The 18769-nt window shown below is 41.5% G+C and overlaps 1 protein-coding gene across 1 annotated transcript; it reads left to right on the top strand.

Annotated features, from left to right (window-relative positions):
* The first annotated feature begins 1001 nt into the window (after positions 1 to 1001).
* On the top strand, positions 1002 to 18223 carry LOC104551335 (guanylate cyclase soluble subunit beta-2). The gene is given in 18 exon segments (XM_062006047.1): positions 1002 to 1145; positions 1824 to 1905; positions 1908 to 1966; positions 2667 to 2740; positions 3597 to 3691; positions 3885 to 4045; positions 4482 to 4581; positions 5704 to 5927; positions 6015 to 6120; positions 7469 to 7572; positions 9025 to 9241; positions 11399 to 11719; positions 12417 to 12565; positions 14767 to 14913; positions 15190 to 15344; positions 16868 to 17082; positions 17171 to 17293; positions 18060 to 18223. Coding segments are annotated over 18 exon segments (2640 nt in total).
* The last annotated feature ends 546 nt before the right edge of the window (positions 18224 to 18769 follow it).

Raw genomic sequence — 18769 nt, 5'->3', positions numbered from 1 at the left:
ATGACCTTTCATACACACTTTAACCAAGGTTATCCTCTGCCCTCACAACGAGGCTCAGCTCACAGGATGGAGACCAGGAGAATACCAGTGCACAGTTCTGTCTGAACTGATTGTTATCCGTCCTGTGTGTTCTGGGAAGTAAGAAACTAAAAACAACCTGCTCCAGTCTCTCCTTTACATACCCAAATACACCTGCTCCACTGCCCCTGCAGCAGGTGGCAATTTGTGTCAATGCCAGACCATTGAAACAGGTCCAGCATAGACCTGAACATGCTGCACCAAGAGAGAACATAATCACTGGAGCACAACAACAGATTGGGAAGGGGAGTATTGTTGTCTTCATTTCACACAGAGTGGGCTGAGATACAGAAACACGTAGGGTGTTCTGCCTTTGATTAAAGACCGGAGTTTATACATAGAAATAGCTGCTGATCAAATTCTAGGAAGCACTGATTACATTGTGCAGAGGAATAAAGACAGTTTTAAAAGAGTCATATCAGAAGCAGATTTTACATCTTTCCCTCTTGCTTTATGTTCTCTTACTTGAAGGCTTCTGTTTATGCAGCTAGACATGACAGAGGTGGCCAAGGGTACATCGTGGGCTGTGGATGGCAAAGGGTGAGCAGCCCAATGGCCGGCACAGAGGCAATCCTGACTTAAAGATTCTTTATCCATTCATATTGCATTCACATCAACAGCAGAATTAGACAAAAAAAAAGCAGTACCCTCCTAGTAAGCTGCATTTATATTGATGGCACTGACAAACTCCTAAACCGATTCATTTTAATTACTTTGCAGGCTGCAATAAAGCAGCGAGCCCGTCTGTGCAACAGACAGGCTATTTTTAAGGTAACTAAAATAAGGGTGTCTTCACCATTTTTGAGGAGAGACGTATGTCTGCGGGGACAGCAGCTCCGCCACAAACGGCTCCGGCGGGGAGAGGCCCCCCTCTATGGGCCGCAGGGTGGGCTGCAGGGCGGGTGCGGGACGGGGCTGCGGGAATGGGGCCAGAGGAGCTGGCGGCTTTGGGGATAGTGACTGCGGACCTGGGAGCTGCGGGGCTGAGGTTGCGGGTCTGCTGGGATGATGACTGCAGAAACGAAGTCTGCGGGGCTGGGGGCTACAGATCTGCAGGAATGGAGGCTGTGGGGCTGCAGGAAGGGGGTCTATGGGGCTATGAGGCTGAGGGCTGCAGATCTGTTGTCTACAGGGCTGGTGGCTGCAGAGCTGGGGACGGCAGGGCTGAGCACTGCGGGTCTTTGGGGGTAGGAACTGAAGGAATAGGGTCTGCAATGCTAGAGTTGCACCATGAGTCCAACCATTAACCTCACACTGCTAAGCCCAACACTAAACCATGTCCCTCAGCACCTCATCTATGTGTCTTAAATATCTCCAGGGATGGTGACTCCGCTACCTCCCTGGGCAGCCTGTGCCAAGGTCTGACAACCCTTTCAGTGGAAAAAGTTCTTCCTAGTCTCCAATCTAAACCTTCCCTGGTGCAACTTGAGGCCATTTCTTCTTGTCCTTTCATTCATTACTGGGGAGAAGACACTGACCTGCACCTCACTACAATCTCCTTTCAGGTAGCTGTAGAGGGTGATGATGTCTCCCCTCAAACTCCTCTCCTCCATACTAAATACCCCCAGCTCCCTCAACCGGTCCTCGTAACACTTGTGCTCCAGACCCCTCCCCAGCCTTATTGCCCGTCTCTGGACACGCTCCAGCACTTCAGTGTCTTCCTTGTAGCGAGGGGCTCACCGACACGCTCTTCGGCATCACGCAGTATTCTGGCAACTGCAGAAAACGCACGTTTTCTACTGAAGAGCGGGCCGGGCGGGCGAGGGCAGCTCCCGGTGCGCCGGCACCGCGGCGAGCGCAGCGGGGCCGGGCCTGGCCGTGCCACCGCCCCCGGGCCGGCAGCGGGGCGGGCGCGGCGGGAGCGGGAGCCCGGGGCGGCGGCACGATGGTGAGCGGCGCGGCGGAGCGGGGCGGGACGGGGCGCCCGGGGGCGGGACGCGGGGACCCGCCGGGTCAGGACGGCGCCGGGCAGCCCCCGCAGCGCCGGGAGGGCAGCGCCGGGCCGGGCCGGGCGGACGGCTCGTCTCGGGGACCGACAGACAGCTCCTGGCCCGAGAGCCTCCTGCCAGCCGCGCCGGGGGCAGGATGCTGACCCGCGTTGCTTTGGGGAACATGGTCCCCGCCATCCTCGGGCTGTCGCAGCTGTGGTAGTGCTACTTGTGGTTATCCTTTCTACATTTCCCCCGCCTCATCTCCGGTGTACGGTTTGTCGGTATCAACGCAAAAAAATACCAGTCATGTCAAAGCCAAACTTACCTCCTGATGCTGCAGCCGTGCATGGCTGCTGTTGCAGCCGCCGCAGGGGACGTGCTCCAGGCTGCATGCGACGCACGACACATCCCTGACCCGCTGTCCTCGGGTCCTCATCTATAAAACAGGATGGAATGTGTTTGCTCTGTTTTGCCGAATGCCTGTGAAATGCTCAGGTAAAGGCTGTGCTGTTTACAGAAAGACGTAAGGGCTGCCAAACATTATGACTTAATGTTTTGCAATATAATATTAGCAATGGAATCTGAAATACAAAAAGGTGGCACATTTGGGCTGCATTTTGAAAATGTATGTTTTTTTCAATATATTTGCTTTTGCAGTATGGATTCATAAACACATGCCTGAAGTCTTTGGTGGTTGAGAAGTATGGTGAAGAAACGTGGGAAAAATTAAGGTAATGTGTTCCAAATAAACACAGTGTATTGAAAGAAAAGCTCAGGAATTTAGCTGCAGAGGACTGTAATTTCTCACTGGTAAATGGCAGCTGATTTTTATCTCGAATAACTGTTAGGAGTAACTTATCAGGGCAAAAGCACAAGTTTCTTACCTTGTAACACTTCATACTCTGATACTAAATCGTCCCAATTAATTTTTTATATCAGATAATTAAGGATGACAGTCTTAGAGACAATTGTGCAACCAACTCGCTAGCTCACTGTGACAATATCAAGAAGTAATTACACCGAAAAGATGTCGTCCTTGATGCGAAAGCAGTTTAATTCTAGTACTTTCAGAAAAGCAGCTACATATACCACCTCTTCTGTTTTTTCCTTTACTTTATGAACTATACAGTATTTTCCAAGATATAAAGATATAGAAATGATACTTAGATACAGCCATTAAAGACAATGTAAAAAATAACAATGTTTTTGTCAAGTCTATGAAGACCCAAGGGCTTTATATTGTGGCCATACTGAACAACAAGCCAGTAGACCAGAAGACAAACCAAGACTCCACTTGCTCTAGCACCCCACAGTATGGTGCCCTAATCCTAGAAAGAGTTTACCATGAAACCATAACATGAAACAGCAGAAATGGAGAGGAGGACACTGCCATTTGGCTGTGTTAAAGCAACACTCAGAGCAGCAGTTTTAAACCATTAGGGGAAGTAGTGTTTTCCAGTGTAATGTTTGAAGGAGGTGAAGGAGTAGGTTAACAGCAAACAGTGCTTAATGAGTGCCAGTTGAGTCACCCAAGGATGTTATGTTTACAGCACTGCTGAGACACAAATATTGTCTTCTCTGTTGCAGACTGCAGGCTGGAGTCCAAGACTCTTTCTTGACTTTTGAGGTTTACAAAGATGAGATCACAATGCAGCTCATTGACAAAGCCTGCAAAATGTTAGGTATGTGTCAAGGTGTCTCAAAAATAAACCATCCTGGGTCAAGCCTGAGACTGCAGCCCAGCTTTTAATCCCCTGTGCTCTTTGGAATGCCCTCCTTGTGTTGAAAATTTTCTGCTTCACTCTTAATCCACCTGACAGCATGTCAAGAACTTCTAAGCCTTTCTTCTTCATTAAGATATCTTTATTTTGTCAGGTATTCCTGCTGACATGGTCCTGAGAGAGTTTGGAGAGTATTTCTTTGAGTTCTGTAAACGCTCAGGCTATGACCACATGCTGAGGACACTGGGTGGAAATCTCTACGAGTTCATAGAAAACCTGGATGCATTGCATAGCTACCTGTCCCTTTCTTACCAGGTGAGTAAGGTATGGAGTGGACTCTGCCAGAGTCTGCAACACAAGGAACAGCATCTCATAGGTGTGAATGGATGATGAAAGATACTATAACAGGTATTTAACACGATGCTGCTCTAACAGGCATATAACTCTAACTTATATGTGCTATAACACATCAACTGTGTTCTGAAACTGATTACTTCAAAATGCTAGGACAATATTTTGAAATACTTTTTTTTCTGAATAGTCCTCAGCATTAGATATTATTTAGCACATTGGCTCTAATGTGTGGTAGATTTTCCTTCCCAGGTGAGCATATTTAGTTTTCTGTTTCTCAGCTTATTCATATTACTGCCTATTTTATTAAGACACGAGATGCTTTGGTATAAGTGGAATTCACCAGTAGCCTTTACTAGAAAAAGAGAATGAGCTTTTGGTTTTGTTTGTTTTTCCTCAGGAGATGAATGCACCATCTTTTAGAGTAGAAAAGAATGAAGATGGGTCAATGCATTTACATTACTACTCCGACAGAAGAGGTCTCTGCCATATTGTGCCAGGTAATCTGATAAAATGCAGAGTGCAATACATGTGCAAAGAAATCACATATTTGCAGTTATACTTTGCTCAGATTTCAGAATCTTTTTTTCCAATGAGGACTGACAGTGGAACTGAAGCCTGGTAGAATTTAGTCACCAGACAGCTGACCTCAGGGTTTCCCTACTACCTGATCACTCTTAGCTACCAGTAACTTCCATCAAGATTCATACTATGACCATGCAGGCCACAGGTGTCCGTTTCTGTTATTGAACTACAAAATTCCCTTCCCGGAAGAAAAGTTCATGGTGTGTATTGTCTCTAACTGTTCATTACTTCTCAGTGATTTGTGGTCCTTAAATTACAGCAAAGTTGAAATGATACCTGATTTGAAGATGTCCATCCATGCTGTAATACTCCTGTAATACTGCTGTGTACATGCTATTTGTAAAACTATTATTCAACCCTACTTAAAGAATGTGTTACTAGTATTTATAGGAATCCTCACAGTTGTACTTGTACAAGGGTTAGACAGCTGTAAATCTGTAAGAGATTATCACATTCCTTTCTTTCATAGATGGTGATGAATTTAGGAATTTATCAAAACTTCCACCTTCGTCAAAACTTATTTCATATTCCCATCAAAGCACAGAACTATTTGGAATTTCAGACAGAGCTCTTCATGTCCTTGTCCAGTATTTAGCCTAACAGCTAAGCAGAAATGAGAGGACTGATTGTGCATTTACAGGAAAGAGATTTCCTTCCTTTAAAAAGTAAATATTCTGCAACAACTAAAATAGATTGTTATAGCAGAATCTCCATAGACTCCCTGCAGTTTTTGGCTTGATGGAAATTCGTATAATTGCTGTGTATGACTGTTTGGACACATCCTGCTGAGCTTCTTCTAGTGAAAATGAACATTTATGATCAGACAAGACAAAAGAAACAGTAACTTTAAAGCTTATGTCCTATGCACATATTCTTAGCATGTCAACAATAGTAGGAATGACATAGGCTGCTTTCTTATTCCAGAGTCCTTTAGAAAAGTGATTTCTGAAACACTGAAATTCCACTGTGGGCCCTCTAAAACGGAAAATGGAAAGGGTTTGTTCTTGGCAATATTTTGTCTTTTTTTTCTCCTTCAGGAATCATCAGTGCAGCAGCCCTGGATTTTTTTAACATTGAGATTTCAATGAAAATAATCAATCAAACAGAAGAAGAAGAAGAAAGAACTGGGAAAAAAGAACATACCATTTTTCTCGTCACTCAAAACCCTGTATTTTCATACAAGGAAAGAGATGAATTTTCTTCCTCATCTCAATGTCTTGCTGACACTGAAAAACAAATTGAGAACCAACTGAATAAAGAGGTATTTTAATATGAATTATTGATATGTTATTAAAATATGATTAAAATGAAAACATCCTTGAATTTCCCTTTGGATTAATTTCAACAGGACCTTGAAAAAGCCAAGAATACAATTAGAGACAGAGCAAGCTCTGTTTGTCCTGTGAAGAAAAGTCACTGGAAAACAATAAGAGGAATAATCACATTAGGAAAAGGTGAGAGATTGTTCAGAGGGAGCTTGTCATCATTTCTGAGTCTCTTCAGTAAGAAAGTCAATAAGCCTCCCTCTCCACCCACCCATCCATTTTGAAGTTACCATTCATATTTTGTCTGCATCTTTTCAAAATGTTTGGTTAGACATTGATAATCAAAGAAGAATTGCAGATAATAAGTATGTTTAGTGATGACAGATGCTTAAATAGAGTATGACCTGTCACTCTTACCTCTTCAACAGTTTTCTTCTGAAAAGTATGCTTCTGTAAAATGTCATTGTGTGGTACATTTGATATTTCCTTCTCATGGCACTTGGTCTAAGATGATGAATTTAAAACAGTGTTTTGTATCTTGGTAGCTGCTACTCCATTCCAAAGTTATCAACTGTAAATGGTGAAAACCAAACTATACTCTCTGCTACCAAAAATCTACTGCTAATCTAGTAAACTCTGTTTGTACCTTTAGATATTATGTTTATCAAACAGAAGGATTTGTTCAGTTAGGATCTTCTGATTCTCCAAGAGGAATGAGAATCCAGCTCAGTATTGTCAAGCTGTCTGGATTCTGTGAGGAGAGAAAAATTGAACCTGATATGACGTGGTGCAATGCCACATGATACTGAGTAGGAAGTTAATAGATATTCAAAATAAGACTATTTTATAACAATGAAATCCTTTAACAATAAATTCAAAAGCTATCAAGAGCCAGACTTTGAAAAATAAAAAATTGACTTCCCTTGAAGCAGTAAGAGGTCTAAAGGTTGAATCCGTTCATTGGCAAGCACAACTTGCTCTGTACATTTGCGACCATTCTGAAAAAACTAAGTAAACTAAAAGTAAGTAAGATAGACATCAAACAGAAATTTAGTCTTTGTGCTACGGACTAGAGTTTTTTGTATAGGAGACTGAAACACAGATCATGCTGAGTTTTTTCTCCGTAAGTGTTCCTTAGTAACTAGCAAAGCATGTAAAATCCACTTCTGTGTACAGTTTTTTTTGGTGGGCTATAGCTGTGTCATATTGCTGTGGCATCTGCAAATTCATAGAGCAGCAACATCTACAATTTTTCATTGATTCTTATTGTTTCCACACAATTTCATGCACCCAATAGTCTGTGCTTTTTGTGTGGTTAAGTTTTAAACTCTCAGCCTACTCACATTAGTTGCTAATCAAATGTGTATCAGCCTGCAGAGCATTTAGCACAGATGTGCACACATTTCTGGACCCACACACTATTTACTTTGGTTTTACTCATTATGATATAGGGTCTTGTCTCAATAAGTTCTAGATGGCAATGCTGAGTGGTTATGAGGTGCAACCTAATTAAAAACTTCATATTTATCTGCCACAGGTAAGCTCCTGAGAGGATTTGATCCTGTTTATCCCAAGAGCCTCTGGATTGACACGAAAACATTTTGCAATGGACTTCCATTTCATATGGTTTTTGACAAAGAGGTAGGACAAGCATGTGGTAAGGACCTTTAGTGGCATAAGCCATGGAGTAATTTTCTTCTGGTTTGACTGTCCAACATCCCACTGCTGCTTGTGCTCTGTATGTAGTGCACATTCCTTTTCAGGAGTTGCAGAAGTGCTCTGTACAGAGACATGCAATAAATGGCACTTATAACAACTGGATCTGGATCATTTCAGATAGGAATCTCCTTTGGATGTATTGAGATTACTATGTCTGAAGCAGCTGCAGATATGCCAACCAGGTTTATTGCAGCAGTCTATCTGTAACCAATGGGCCAGAGACATGAGCTGTCCTTTAAACTGGCTTTATACTTAGCTAGTCACTCTCTCTTCTCAGTTACTATCTATCCAAGGGCACTTTTGCAAGCTTTGCTGACAACTGAGGCTCTGCATGCTTCCTGAGTTTACTCCCACACGCTTCTGCCAGGAAAACATAGCTACTAAATTGGGTAGCATTCAACTCCATCTAGTAGGAACTGGACCCAAAAATCTCTTTATCTTCCGGGAGAGGATTGAGTCTTGTCCCCAGTACACTTGTACTCTACAGCCAAAGAATTCTCCTTCCCTCGGCAGGGACTGCTTGATTGGTTTCCATCTACCCTGGGTTCTCACCAAGCTACAATTCCTCTTGCTCCCACTTCCATGCAGACAATATTAGCTTAGACAGGAGCAAAGAAAGGAGAAGCTGAGACTAGGATGGCAGAAGAAAGCTGAATACAGCCTCTCAGGAAATAGGCTTTGTATCATGCTGATAGAGATTCCAGAGCACATTGTCTGCTTTATACTACTGTCCACGTTAGCCAAAGTTCAGAGTTTTAAACCTTTCAAGGCATCCAGTCTGCATAATTTGATAAAATTACTAGTGTGGAAAAAAACAGGGCAAGTCCTGCACCCATTATTGGTAGCTAGGTCAGAGCTTCAATAACTCTGCTGACAAGCAGTGGACACTTCTGCAGGAGTTAAGAGCTCATATATAGTCATCAGGCTGAAAGAATGACCAGACACAGCAATAGTGAAAAGAATGTAAACCAAGTCATCCATTAGAAAGTATTTGACAAGATGTTTTATGCCACAGTTATTTTCTTTTTGGAATGCAGGATGTGCTCTAATATCTCTTGCAGCTACCTGTAAGGCTCTTTGTTAGGCCTACACAAATGCAAGCAAGGATAATAGCAGATTGTTTTGTTTTGAACAATTGATAGGGCAGAATATTTGGATAATAGCATTCCTTTCTGGGAGCACTGTCTTGCTATGAAGGACACTTTCAGAGCTCTGCAGTAGCACACTAATAAGAGAGAAACATTGCTCAGAAATAAGCCATGTAGTGTAGTAAGGCTAAGTCTGTGTACATGTATAAAGAGTGCTCAGCTATAGCTTGGCCTGAGCCCAAAGAGGATATGAATTATAACACATTGTCTGAATTTTCCTTTTCAGCTCAGAGTGAAGCAAGCTGGGGTGAGCATTCAAAAGATTGTACCTGGCCTTCAGACCATGGGCACCTGCTTGGATCACTATTTCAGTATTGTTCACCCAGAAGTACCCTTCACCATCTCCAGCATTCAGAAATTCATCAACAGCCAATTTGTTTTCCAGACTAGAAGAGAGATGATGCCAGAGTCATGGAAACAACGACCAATGCTAGAGCTGAGAGGTACTTCACTGTTTTCAATAGCATAAATGTTCATGTTAAATTAGGAATTAGACTGGAGTTGAACTAATGCCATTCTCTGGACTCCTGGCTTCACAAGTCCTATAAATGGCCTTGTCTTTGTTCTGTGAGGAGAGGATTAGATGGTTCTGTTTAGAGAAATAGTACTTTAAGGTGCTTGTAGTCAAATTCTGCTATTACCTCACCAGGTTTTGAAAGCTTTAAGTCAGAATTAACAACTGTGTTCCCATTTGAAAGGCTCAGAAAGACAGTGTTTTTCTAATTCTACAAACCCCACATCTTTGCAGTTTCTGGAGTAACAGTGTCAAGGCCAAGGGAGGATTAGATTGTTTTCTGAACCACCTCTAATCTCAAGTTATTCACAGAGTTGCAAAATTGGCTCAATACCACCTGAGTTTGGAAAGGACCTCTGGAGATAGTCTGGTCTATCCCCACTTAGAACGAGGTCAACTAGAGCATGTTACTCAGCCATGTCTAGTTAAGTTTTGAATATATTCAAGGAAGAACTTTTTCACTGAGAAGATTATTAAGCATTGGAACAAGCTGCCCAGGGAGGTGGTGGAGTCACCATCCCTAGAGATATTTCAAAGACATGCAGAAGAGATGCTGAGGGACATAGTTTGGTGATGGGCTTGACAGCGTGAGGTTAGTGGTTGGACTTGATGATCTTAAAGGTCTTTTCCAAGCAAAATTATTCTATGATTCATTCCTACAATAATAGATCACAGACATGGTTCCTGCCAGTGCCTGGCTCCCATCTGCCAGGCAAGGGGTGGGAAGGGGCAGAGAATGAGTGAAGGTCTTAGAGACAAAGTCCCGATAACGTTGCTACAGCTGGAGGAAAGAAACGGCTTCCCCTGTGCCTCCACACATTTTGATTCCTAAAATGTTAATACTTGATTCATGCTTAATTTATGCCTTTGAGGGGAGTTATTTGCTACTGGCTGGGTTTCAAATGTAGATAAAAATAAATTAGTTCTGCTTTTACTTTTTGTAGTTGCATTTTCATGTTCTGATTTTTGCCTCCAACCTCCCCTCACTCCCAGTGTTACATAAGAGTTTCCCAGTTAAAATTATTGTAGGCAAGAAAATACATTTAATTTGCTTTATTTTTACTGATAGGAATGAGTAAAGAATTATTCTTTGCTTTGTGTAATTAACTGTAATGACTTCTAGTTTAAGTGTTCTGTGATCTCAATTTTGCTTCTCTGAACTATATTATATGACCTAGTTTTCCTTTCTCTCCTTTTGCCTTTACATCAAATCTGGTATTGCTGAGATTCAGAAGAAAACCAAGAATTTAGGGAGACATTGATAAAAGTAATGTTACCAAAACAAGGAGCTTTAACTAGTCATAGGCACAATTCTACTTCCTCTTATGCTGTCAGGGTTAATTTACATAGTATCTCTGATGTTCCAATCCTGTTAGTTTTCAAGCTGTTCATGCAGTTGCCCTGGGGATGGGATGAGAGTGAAAGAAAGAAATAGGAACTCCTAGATTGCTGTTCAGGAACTTGGGAAGCAAATAAAGAATATTAATGAAATATTAAAAAATCAAACCCATGACCAAATCTAAACAAAGAAAACTCAAACTCAATCCCCAGTCAAAAATCCCTTCTAACTTTCAGGCAGTTTTGTACCTGCTGGTTTAGGTCATCGTAGTGACTGAAAGGTCCAGCTTGCAGGGAAGATTCTGTTGATTTCACTGAGGCCACATATTACCCACTGTGAAATTAAACTTTAAATGTTTCACATAATCATTGTGAGTCTTAGTTCCCCTGTGCATGATGCCGATTGGCTTCAGAAACAGCCCAAGAAGTAGTAGCAGAGGAGAGGAGAGATGCTACGAGCACTGTGGTTCCTCATGAAGAGGAGGGGCCTGGGGCACGGTTGGGCTCTGCCTACCAGTTGCAATGTGTAACTGACTGCTTTCTGGGTCCTGATTATTTTTTGTTTTCCTGGTATACCTCCTCCACACAAGTCCACCTTTAATTCTAGGAAACAGTAATGCCTGGGGTGACCCAGATCCTAAAACCCCCACTGTCTTTAGAGCTCATCTCCTAAAACTAACATCAGTAATACTAAGCATCACATGAATGTCCAAGGTGCTGAAAACTTACCAATGCTTGTTTCAAACAGGTCAGATGATGTGGATGGAGTCCCTGCAGTGCATGCTCTATCTCTGCTCACCTTTGCTTCGCACTTTGCATGAACTGGAGGAGCGACAGATGCATATTGCAGACATTGCGCCTCATGATGTGACCAGGGATTTGATTCTGCTCAATCAGCAGCGACTGGCAGAGATGGAACTCTCTAACCAGCTGGAGAGGAAGAAGGAAGAACTGCGGATACTGTCAAAACATCTGGAGGAAGAGAAGAAAAAGACTGAAGCTTTGCTCTATGCCATGCTTCCTCAGCATGTGGCCAACCAGCTGAAAGAAGGGAAGCGAGTTGAGGCAGGTGAATGAACAGGATGCATTTGTGATGCATGATTCGTGCACCAGGTGATGGTGATAGAGGGACTGGGGTGCTGGGACAGCTCCCTTGCCACCATCACGTAGTACATTCTCTACTTGGTGGCATTCCTGGGTAGGAGGATGACCACAGACCCTTAATCTTGCTGATGATAGGAATTAGACTGTTCTTTCAAGCAAAGCTTGAGATGCAGTTTGCCAAAATTGTTCCTTAGAAGGTGAGAGGTGGCAGCAGCTGCCCATTCAGGGAATAAAAGTCAGTGTTTCAACACTGATTATGGTTTTAACGTGGGTATATAGGGAAATGAGGGCTTAAAAATGAAAGGAATAAAAAATTTGTTCTTTCCTAGAAAATTCTCTTAGTTCCTCTATGCTATCTATAAACATCACGATTCCCAGTGTTATTAACAATAGCAAACAAGAATATGCCTACATTCCTTTTAGTAAGCACATATATGAACTTAGGGGTAAAGAGGACAAAGGGATTTATTCAGATATTTGCATTGTTTGTGATGTGCTATGGTCAACATCTCTCATATCAGCACCTGCATTTGGGCATTACAACTGGTAGATCATATGTCCAAAAAGAATGCTGGGAAAGTAATCTTTGCAAAGAGATCTCAAGCAGATGTCACGATTGTCCAGCCTTTACAAGTACTTACTAGTGGTCTTTCTGCTCACAGGAGAGTTCAAGGAGTGTACTATATTGTTCAGCGATGTTGTGACCTTTACCAACATTTGTGCCCAGTGTGAGCCTATTCAGATAGTTCTCATGTTAAATTCAATGTACCTGCGCTTTGACAGACTGACCACGGTGCATGATGTGTACAAGGTATGTCCTGATCGATAAAGGCTGTAGAAATAGTCTGAAAAAAGGAATTTGTTGTTGTTGTTTTGAGTTTTTTCTTTGTTTTTAAATCCACTTAAATCCTCTTTCACCCAGCATGATCTTTGATAAACCATAAAGGATTGCACATTTGTAGTGGCCACACAGAGAAACTGAAAACCAGGCAAATGTAAGATCTGTTAAGGGTTAGCGTCGCTTTCCACAATGCTAACAACAGAATGGCTGTTTTGTCCATAATCTCTCTCTCCTTCTTCTCCCAAATGCCTATCTAATATGGCAGGATATCCTAGTTTATGGACTAATGTGAATAATTTTACTGGTTCTTTTAGTCCAACCTGTTGTAAATGCGTCACCATGTCATTAATGTCTCCTTTAGTGGGAAATAACATTATAAACAATATCTAGATATTTCCTAGACTTTGGTTTGCTTCGTGGAGATCTTAGGCAATAATCCAGATTACCTGCTGCCCTCAAAAAGCATTAATTAGATCTAGATTGTAATGTAGGTGTTGTCTTGAAACTGTGCTGAAAGCATCAGAACCTTGGCTGACATGTAATAATAGCGTTATTAACATCTCTAGAGCTACCCAGATTTGATGAGCTAAGAGCAAGTCTGTCCCCAGCACATTAAATATTTAGGAGGGCAGAAATAGTAAAGGGTGAAATCCAAATCTCATTCATTCCTCGCTCAGGCAAGGGATGCAGTTCAGCCCCCAGTAGATTGTACTGGGAAATCAGAAGCATTTCTGCCTTGGCAAGGAAACTGTATTCAATAATTGAAGCATCCAGGATATGGCCCACAGATTTTAGGACAAATTAGCATCATATTCTATCTAAATCATCCATCATGAGTAAATTATCTGTCACTATAATAATCTCCTTCTGATGCCTGTATATAACTCCTATTAATATTGAAGGAGGTTACTGGGGCACAGAGAGAGAGGATGAGATTACTCTTTCAGGAAATTGAGAAAATATTGAAATTGATCAAAGAAATTTAGCCCAGGCTTGTAAACATTTGAAGCCATAAATAAATCTTGTTAAATTAAATCTCCTACCACAGCAGAAAAATAATTAGGGTATCTGTCTGCATTAGTAGCTTTTTACAGATGTTTTTAATTTGTTACAGAAAATTACTGGCATTACTATGGGTTTGGCTATCTGACAGGAGGCACGTACAGGAATGTATTTTTCGAGACTAATGTGCTGAACAGTTTTAAGTCATTATGTTAATGAACAAACCCAAAGATGAAATTATGTTCCCACTCTCCTATTGGTTTTCATTATTAAGAAATCCAATTAATCTAGTTTAATCTCATCTTTTATTTACTGAAGGCAAATGTAACAATGAAGTCTCACAAGAGCAGTTTAGAAAATTTCCTTACTGTGTGACAGTGTTTTGCAGTAAATTTTAAACGTTTGAGAATTCTCTGTTTCAAATAGGTCTGTTCTATTGCCAGTGAAATCTCCGGTGTGGAGACAAACCCCAAAGCATTTCTCAGGTGCCTTATCATGCACTTTAAGGAGACTGGATGCCTGAAGGAGGACAAACACTTGGCATTTGTCTTACAGGCTGCAGCGTGTTGTGGGAAAGCAGGTGATTGTAAGGAAGGATGCTCCCAAACTGCTTAATTCACATTTGCGTTATCTGACGTCCTGGAGATTGGAGGTTTCTTAATTTCATGTGAACAGTGTAATAATAACAACCAGTGAACAGATTCCTTTACTTTATTGTGATTTTTTAAAAAAAGAACTGTCTTTTGAGAAAGCAATCTGCTTTTACCAGCAGTTGTGAATTGGAGTTAATTAATAGCATTCAGCTAACAGATAACCTCCTGGCTCGGGAGTCTGTGCCTGGGGATAGCTCTTTGCATATAGGTCTGCCCTGGGCAAGAGGAATGCAATAAGCCTGATGCTTTCACAGAAACATTTGCTCCTTAGGGTCTCCCTTGTCTAAAATGGGTCAAGTAAGCAGGAGCAGAATGCACTGAAATTTGTATTGTGGGGTCAAGAAAAGGATCCCCATCTCAAGGAAACTCACATGTGCTAGAGATTTTTAGTGAATGGAAGTATCTTTTAGAAGAAAAGGAGAGTTGGTGCAGGTAGGAAGAGCCCCAAACAGCAAAGCACTAACATGAGCAAAGTATCATATGGCATGCTCATATGCTTGTCCCTCTCAATTATAGGTGGAGACAATTGGAGATGCCTATATGGTGGTAGGTGGGGTCCCTGTGCCTGTACCCACTCATGCTGAACGAGTTGCCAACTTTGCCTTGGGGATGATAATGGCAGCTAAAGGAGTACAGAACCCAGTTTCTGGGAATCCTATCCAAGTAAGTCGGTAATGCAAAGATGCATGTGCATCTCTCTGTTGCTTGGGTTTGGTTCTGGTTAACTTACTGCAGCAGGACATCAAAGAGTTTCTTCTGACTCCTCTGTGACTTTTGGCAAGGCCCAGACAGGTACATTTTTGCACAAAGAGCCTTTCCCTGTGGATATTTGATATTTTACTAGTGTGTTAGGATGAACTTTTAGGCGGCTAGATAGCATTAAGAAAGATGTTAAATAACAAATGACATTTTTGTGGGGTGTTTTATGTCTTTGTAAAGATTAGAGTTGGGATCCATACAGGTCCTGTCTTGGCTGGAGTTGTTGGAGAAAAGATGCCTCGTTACTGCTTGTTTGGAGACACGGTGAATATTGCTTCCCGGATGGAGAGTCATGGTGTCCCAAGTAAAATTCATCTCAGCTCCAGTGCTTATCAGTGAGTAACTATGATGGAAACTTTGACTGTTAAAAGCTGTGCTAAAAAAACATGGCCTCGACAGCTAGAGCTGTCAATGTAGATGGTGCTGTCTTTAGTCACTAATTTATGCAGCTTACTTATAAAGAAAAATCACTGCTTGCACAGAGTTTTATTCATTCTGATTGTTTCAAGTGCACTTGTTTATGACAGACAGAAGTTTGAAAGTCCTGATCCTAGAGCAAAATATGGGGAAAAAGTGATTGCGATAGCTGTTTTGGAAGTACTGCTGGAGTCATGTAGATGCTAGAAAGATGCTCAGAACGTTTATTTTTACATCCTGGCTAACAAAGGTTTTAAAATCTCTCTGTTTGAGCACAATAATTTGTGGTGAAACAGTTTTATTTCCACTTACTGAGGATTAACTACCTATACCACTGTTCTATTCGTGCAGCACATAATTTACTTTCCTAAAACTCATGTCACTGAAAATTAAATACTGCATTTTAAAGATTTTTTTGTATGCATAAAATATGTATGCAAGAGGTGGAAGTGAAGACAAGCTACAAAGGAGGAGTACAAAAATATTGTCTGGGCAAACAAGAATGTTCTTAGGAAAGTGAAAGCTCAACTAGCATTGAAGTGGGCAAGGAAGCTTCAAAGACAGTAAGAGCAGCTGCTTCTGTGTTAGCAGAAAAGTATAAATGGAAACATGGACCTGCTGCAGATGGTAATTTAGTGACAGTGTCCTGAGTTACTCAAGGCTTCTCTTGCCTCAGTCTTCACCAGCAAGGTCTTCAAAGTTCCTGCACCTAGACTCAGGGTTCAAGGAGTAGGTGAAGTACCGGTGTTGGAAGAAGATGAGAGCAGGGGTCTTTTGATAAATCTCAATCTGTTGAAGTGTGTGGGAGCAAATGGTTTGCCTCCAATGGTAATGAGAGAGGTAGGTGAGGGCATTACAGTGCTGCTGACTGTTATCTTTGGAAAGTCATGGAGATCAGCATTGTACCAAGTGAAGAAAGTAATTTGTTAATGCTTATATTGAAAAATGGCAAGGAGCACAGGCTGTGAAACTATAGGCTGATCAGCCTCATGTCAGTCCCATTTAAAATCAAGTCCTTTTGAAAGCCATTTTTGGATGCATGTAGAAGAAAATTGGAAATAGCCAGTCTGGATTTACCAGGAGTAAATCATGCTTGACAAACCTGTCTGCCTTCATTGAGCAAATAACTGAAGATGATTCTGTCTAACTGATACTGGCTGCCTTAGTTCTTAATTTCTGTTTACTGGTCAGTAAAAGCTTTCTAAAGACTATTTGACTATGCAATCCATCAGTTTTTGATCAGACTATATGGGTAAAGCTATAAAAGCACAGGAGGCTTAAATAAACAGTTGAAACAAGCCCTCAGCTGTTGAAGGATCAACCCTGTTTGTCCTGGACCATTCTGATTTGATTACCTATATTACTATAGCTCTTCCAAAATGTCAGGGTCGTTTTTGCTAATCCTGAATTTTCATGCGTCATTTTTCTTCTGATATTTTAGATGCCTAAGGTACAAGAATTTTGAGATGACTGAAAGAGGAGAAATAGAAGTAAAAGGCAAAGGGAAAATGCACACATACTTCCTCATTAGAAATACAACTGCAACTGAGAATGAGATTATGGGAAGGCCAGTGAAAGACTTAGATTCTGGCCATGAATCTGTTCAGTCCTTTCACGAAGGCAGGATTGAAGCAATACCAGGTTGTTATCAGCCAGGTAGAGTCAAGTCAACATATCTTTCCCTCCTTGAACAAATGAATGTTGATATAACTCAATTAAATATCCTTTTCTGTTTTTCTTTTAGTTGCTCAGACCCAGCCAGAAAAGGATCAGACCCCAGCCATTACAATGAAGTATGCTGATGGCCTCACAGATGCACAAAACAGCCTCAAAAGAAGAAATCAAGCGAAAATTGCAGATTTAACAGGTAGTTATTTAGTTATCATCTAGCAAAGACAACAGAACTAGGAAGTAACTGAGGCTTAATCTTGCAGCTTCATTATATTCTCCTTCTGAACAACCATTGTTTTATTCAAGCCAGAAATTCATGCCAACATTTCCATGTTGGTGAAGCCAGCCATTCTTCATAATGTTTAGGGCCAAATATTCACCTTCAGAGCAATCCCAGGTGTTAATTGGGCGTTAGGGAGAGGAAGCTGCATAGCTGTCAAACCTCAGAGTCCTTCTGGCAGTGCAAACAGAACAGATATGTGTTAGCTCTTCACATGGACAGACTCAATGTTAATGTATACACCATCTCCTACGAAAGCTGTCCCTGTTTGTAGTTGTGGGGAAGCCCTCATTGACTCAAGCCTGAGAAAGAGACACCTCACTGGCTGCGCAGCCTGGCAGTCCTCAAGCCAGTCCCCTGCAGGAGTCAGAGGATTTATAGCCATGACCATGCTTTGCGGCCAAAGTTGTCCCTTTGAAGTACCTGGTACTGAAAGAGACATATTGGATTTGATGCTGTAACGGCCTGACCTAATGCAGCAACTCTTGTAGTTCTATTTATGTGTTTTTTTGGATTTTATATAGACTAATCAATGATATGTTGTCACTGATTATTAGGAAATATTTAACTCCCTTCCCTCCCACCTGCTTAGACACAGTAGTTAATTTAGTATATGATGTTCTGACAAACAGAAACCTTTACGGTCATTAAAAACTCACGCTGAAGGAGTGTTTCCTTTCAGGCAAAACTTACGATTCCAAAAGTGATGGGAGTCTCCATGGCAACCAGCATGCAGATGATGGTCCTTGTCCTCTAAACCAGGGAAGAGTCAGGGGAAGAGTCAAACCTGTGACTGAAGAGCCACAGATTAGAAACGTTCGCTCTAATTTTTGTACTTTACTCTAAGTTTCTTACTTTTTACATTAAACAGAGCAATCTTATGATTTCGTGCATTTTGCTGTTGTGGGACTGATTTTGTATACTGAGTGGCACATGATTTTTAAAAAAAAATATTAAAAAGCAAGAAAAAATAAGAAAAAAAGATATTTCATCACAGTTTTGAGCAAAAAGAAGCCAACAGAGGATTTTTTCGTTTAATCAAACTACACATGCCATATAATACTCCCACTGGAGAAAGAAACCACCACAAGATGCTTTGAAGATGTATTTTTCATCCTTGGCCATGTCTTTGAACATCACTATGTGAAAAATCGCTTTTTGGTATCTCATGCAGCAGTTGAGAAAGAGGTGACTCATCCTGCTAGAAATGTTCCTACTCAAACAAGCACTCGCCATAAAAGAAATATTCCCTGAAGTGACCATCTGTCCTGACTTCAGCACAGCCAACAACTTTGCTGTGCAAGAGTAGCAGAGTTTGATCTACATTTTAACTGCGATGACAGTTTCATCTCTTAACAGGTCTTTTGTTGGGTAAAGGCTTTATGCAGTAAA

The sequence above is a fragment of the Colius striatus genome, chromosome 12, assembly GCF_028858725.1.
Source record: "Colius striatus isolate bColStr4 chromosome 12, bColStr4.1.hap1, whole genome shotgun sequence".
NCBI lineage: Eukaryota > Metazoa > Chordata > Aves > Coliiformes > Coliidae > Colius > Colius striatus.
This window is presented reverse-complemented; position numbering and strand designations above follow the sequence as displayed.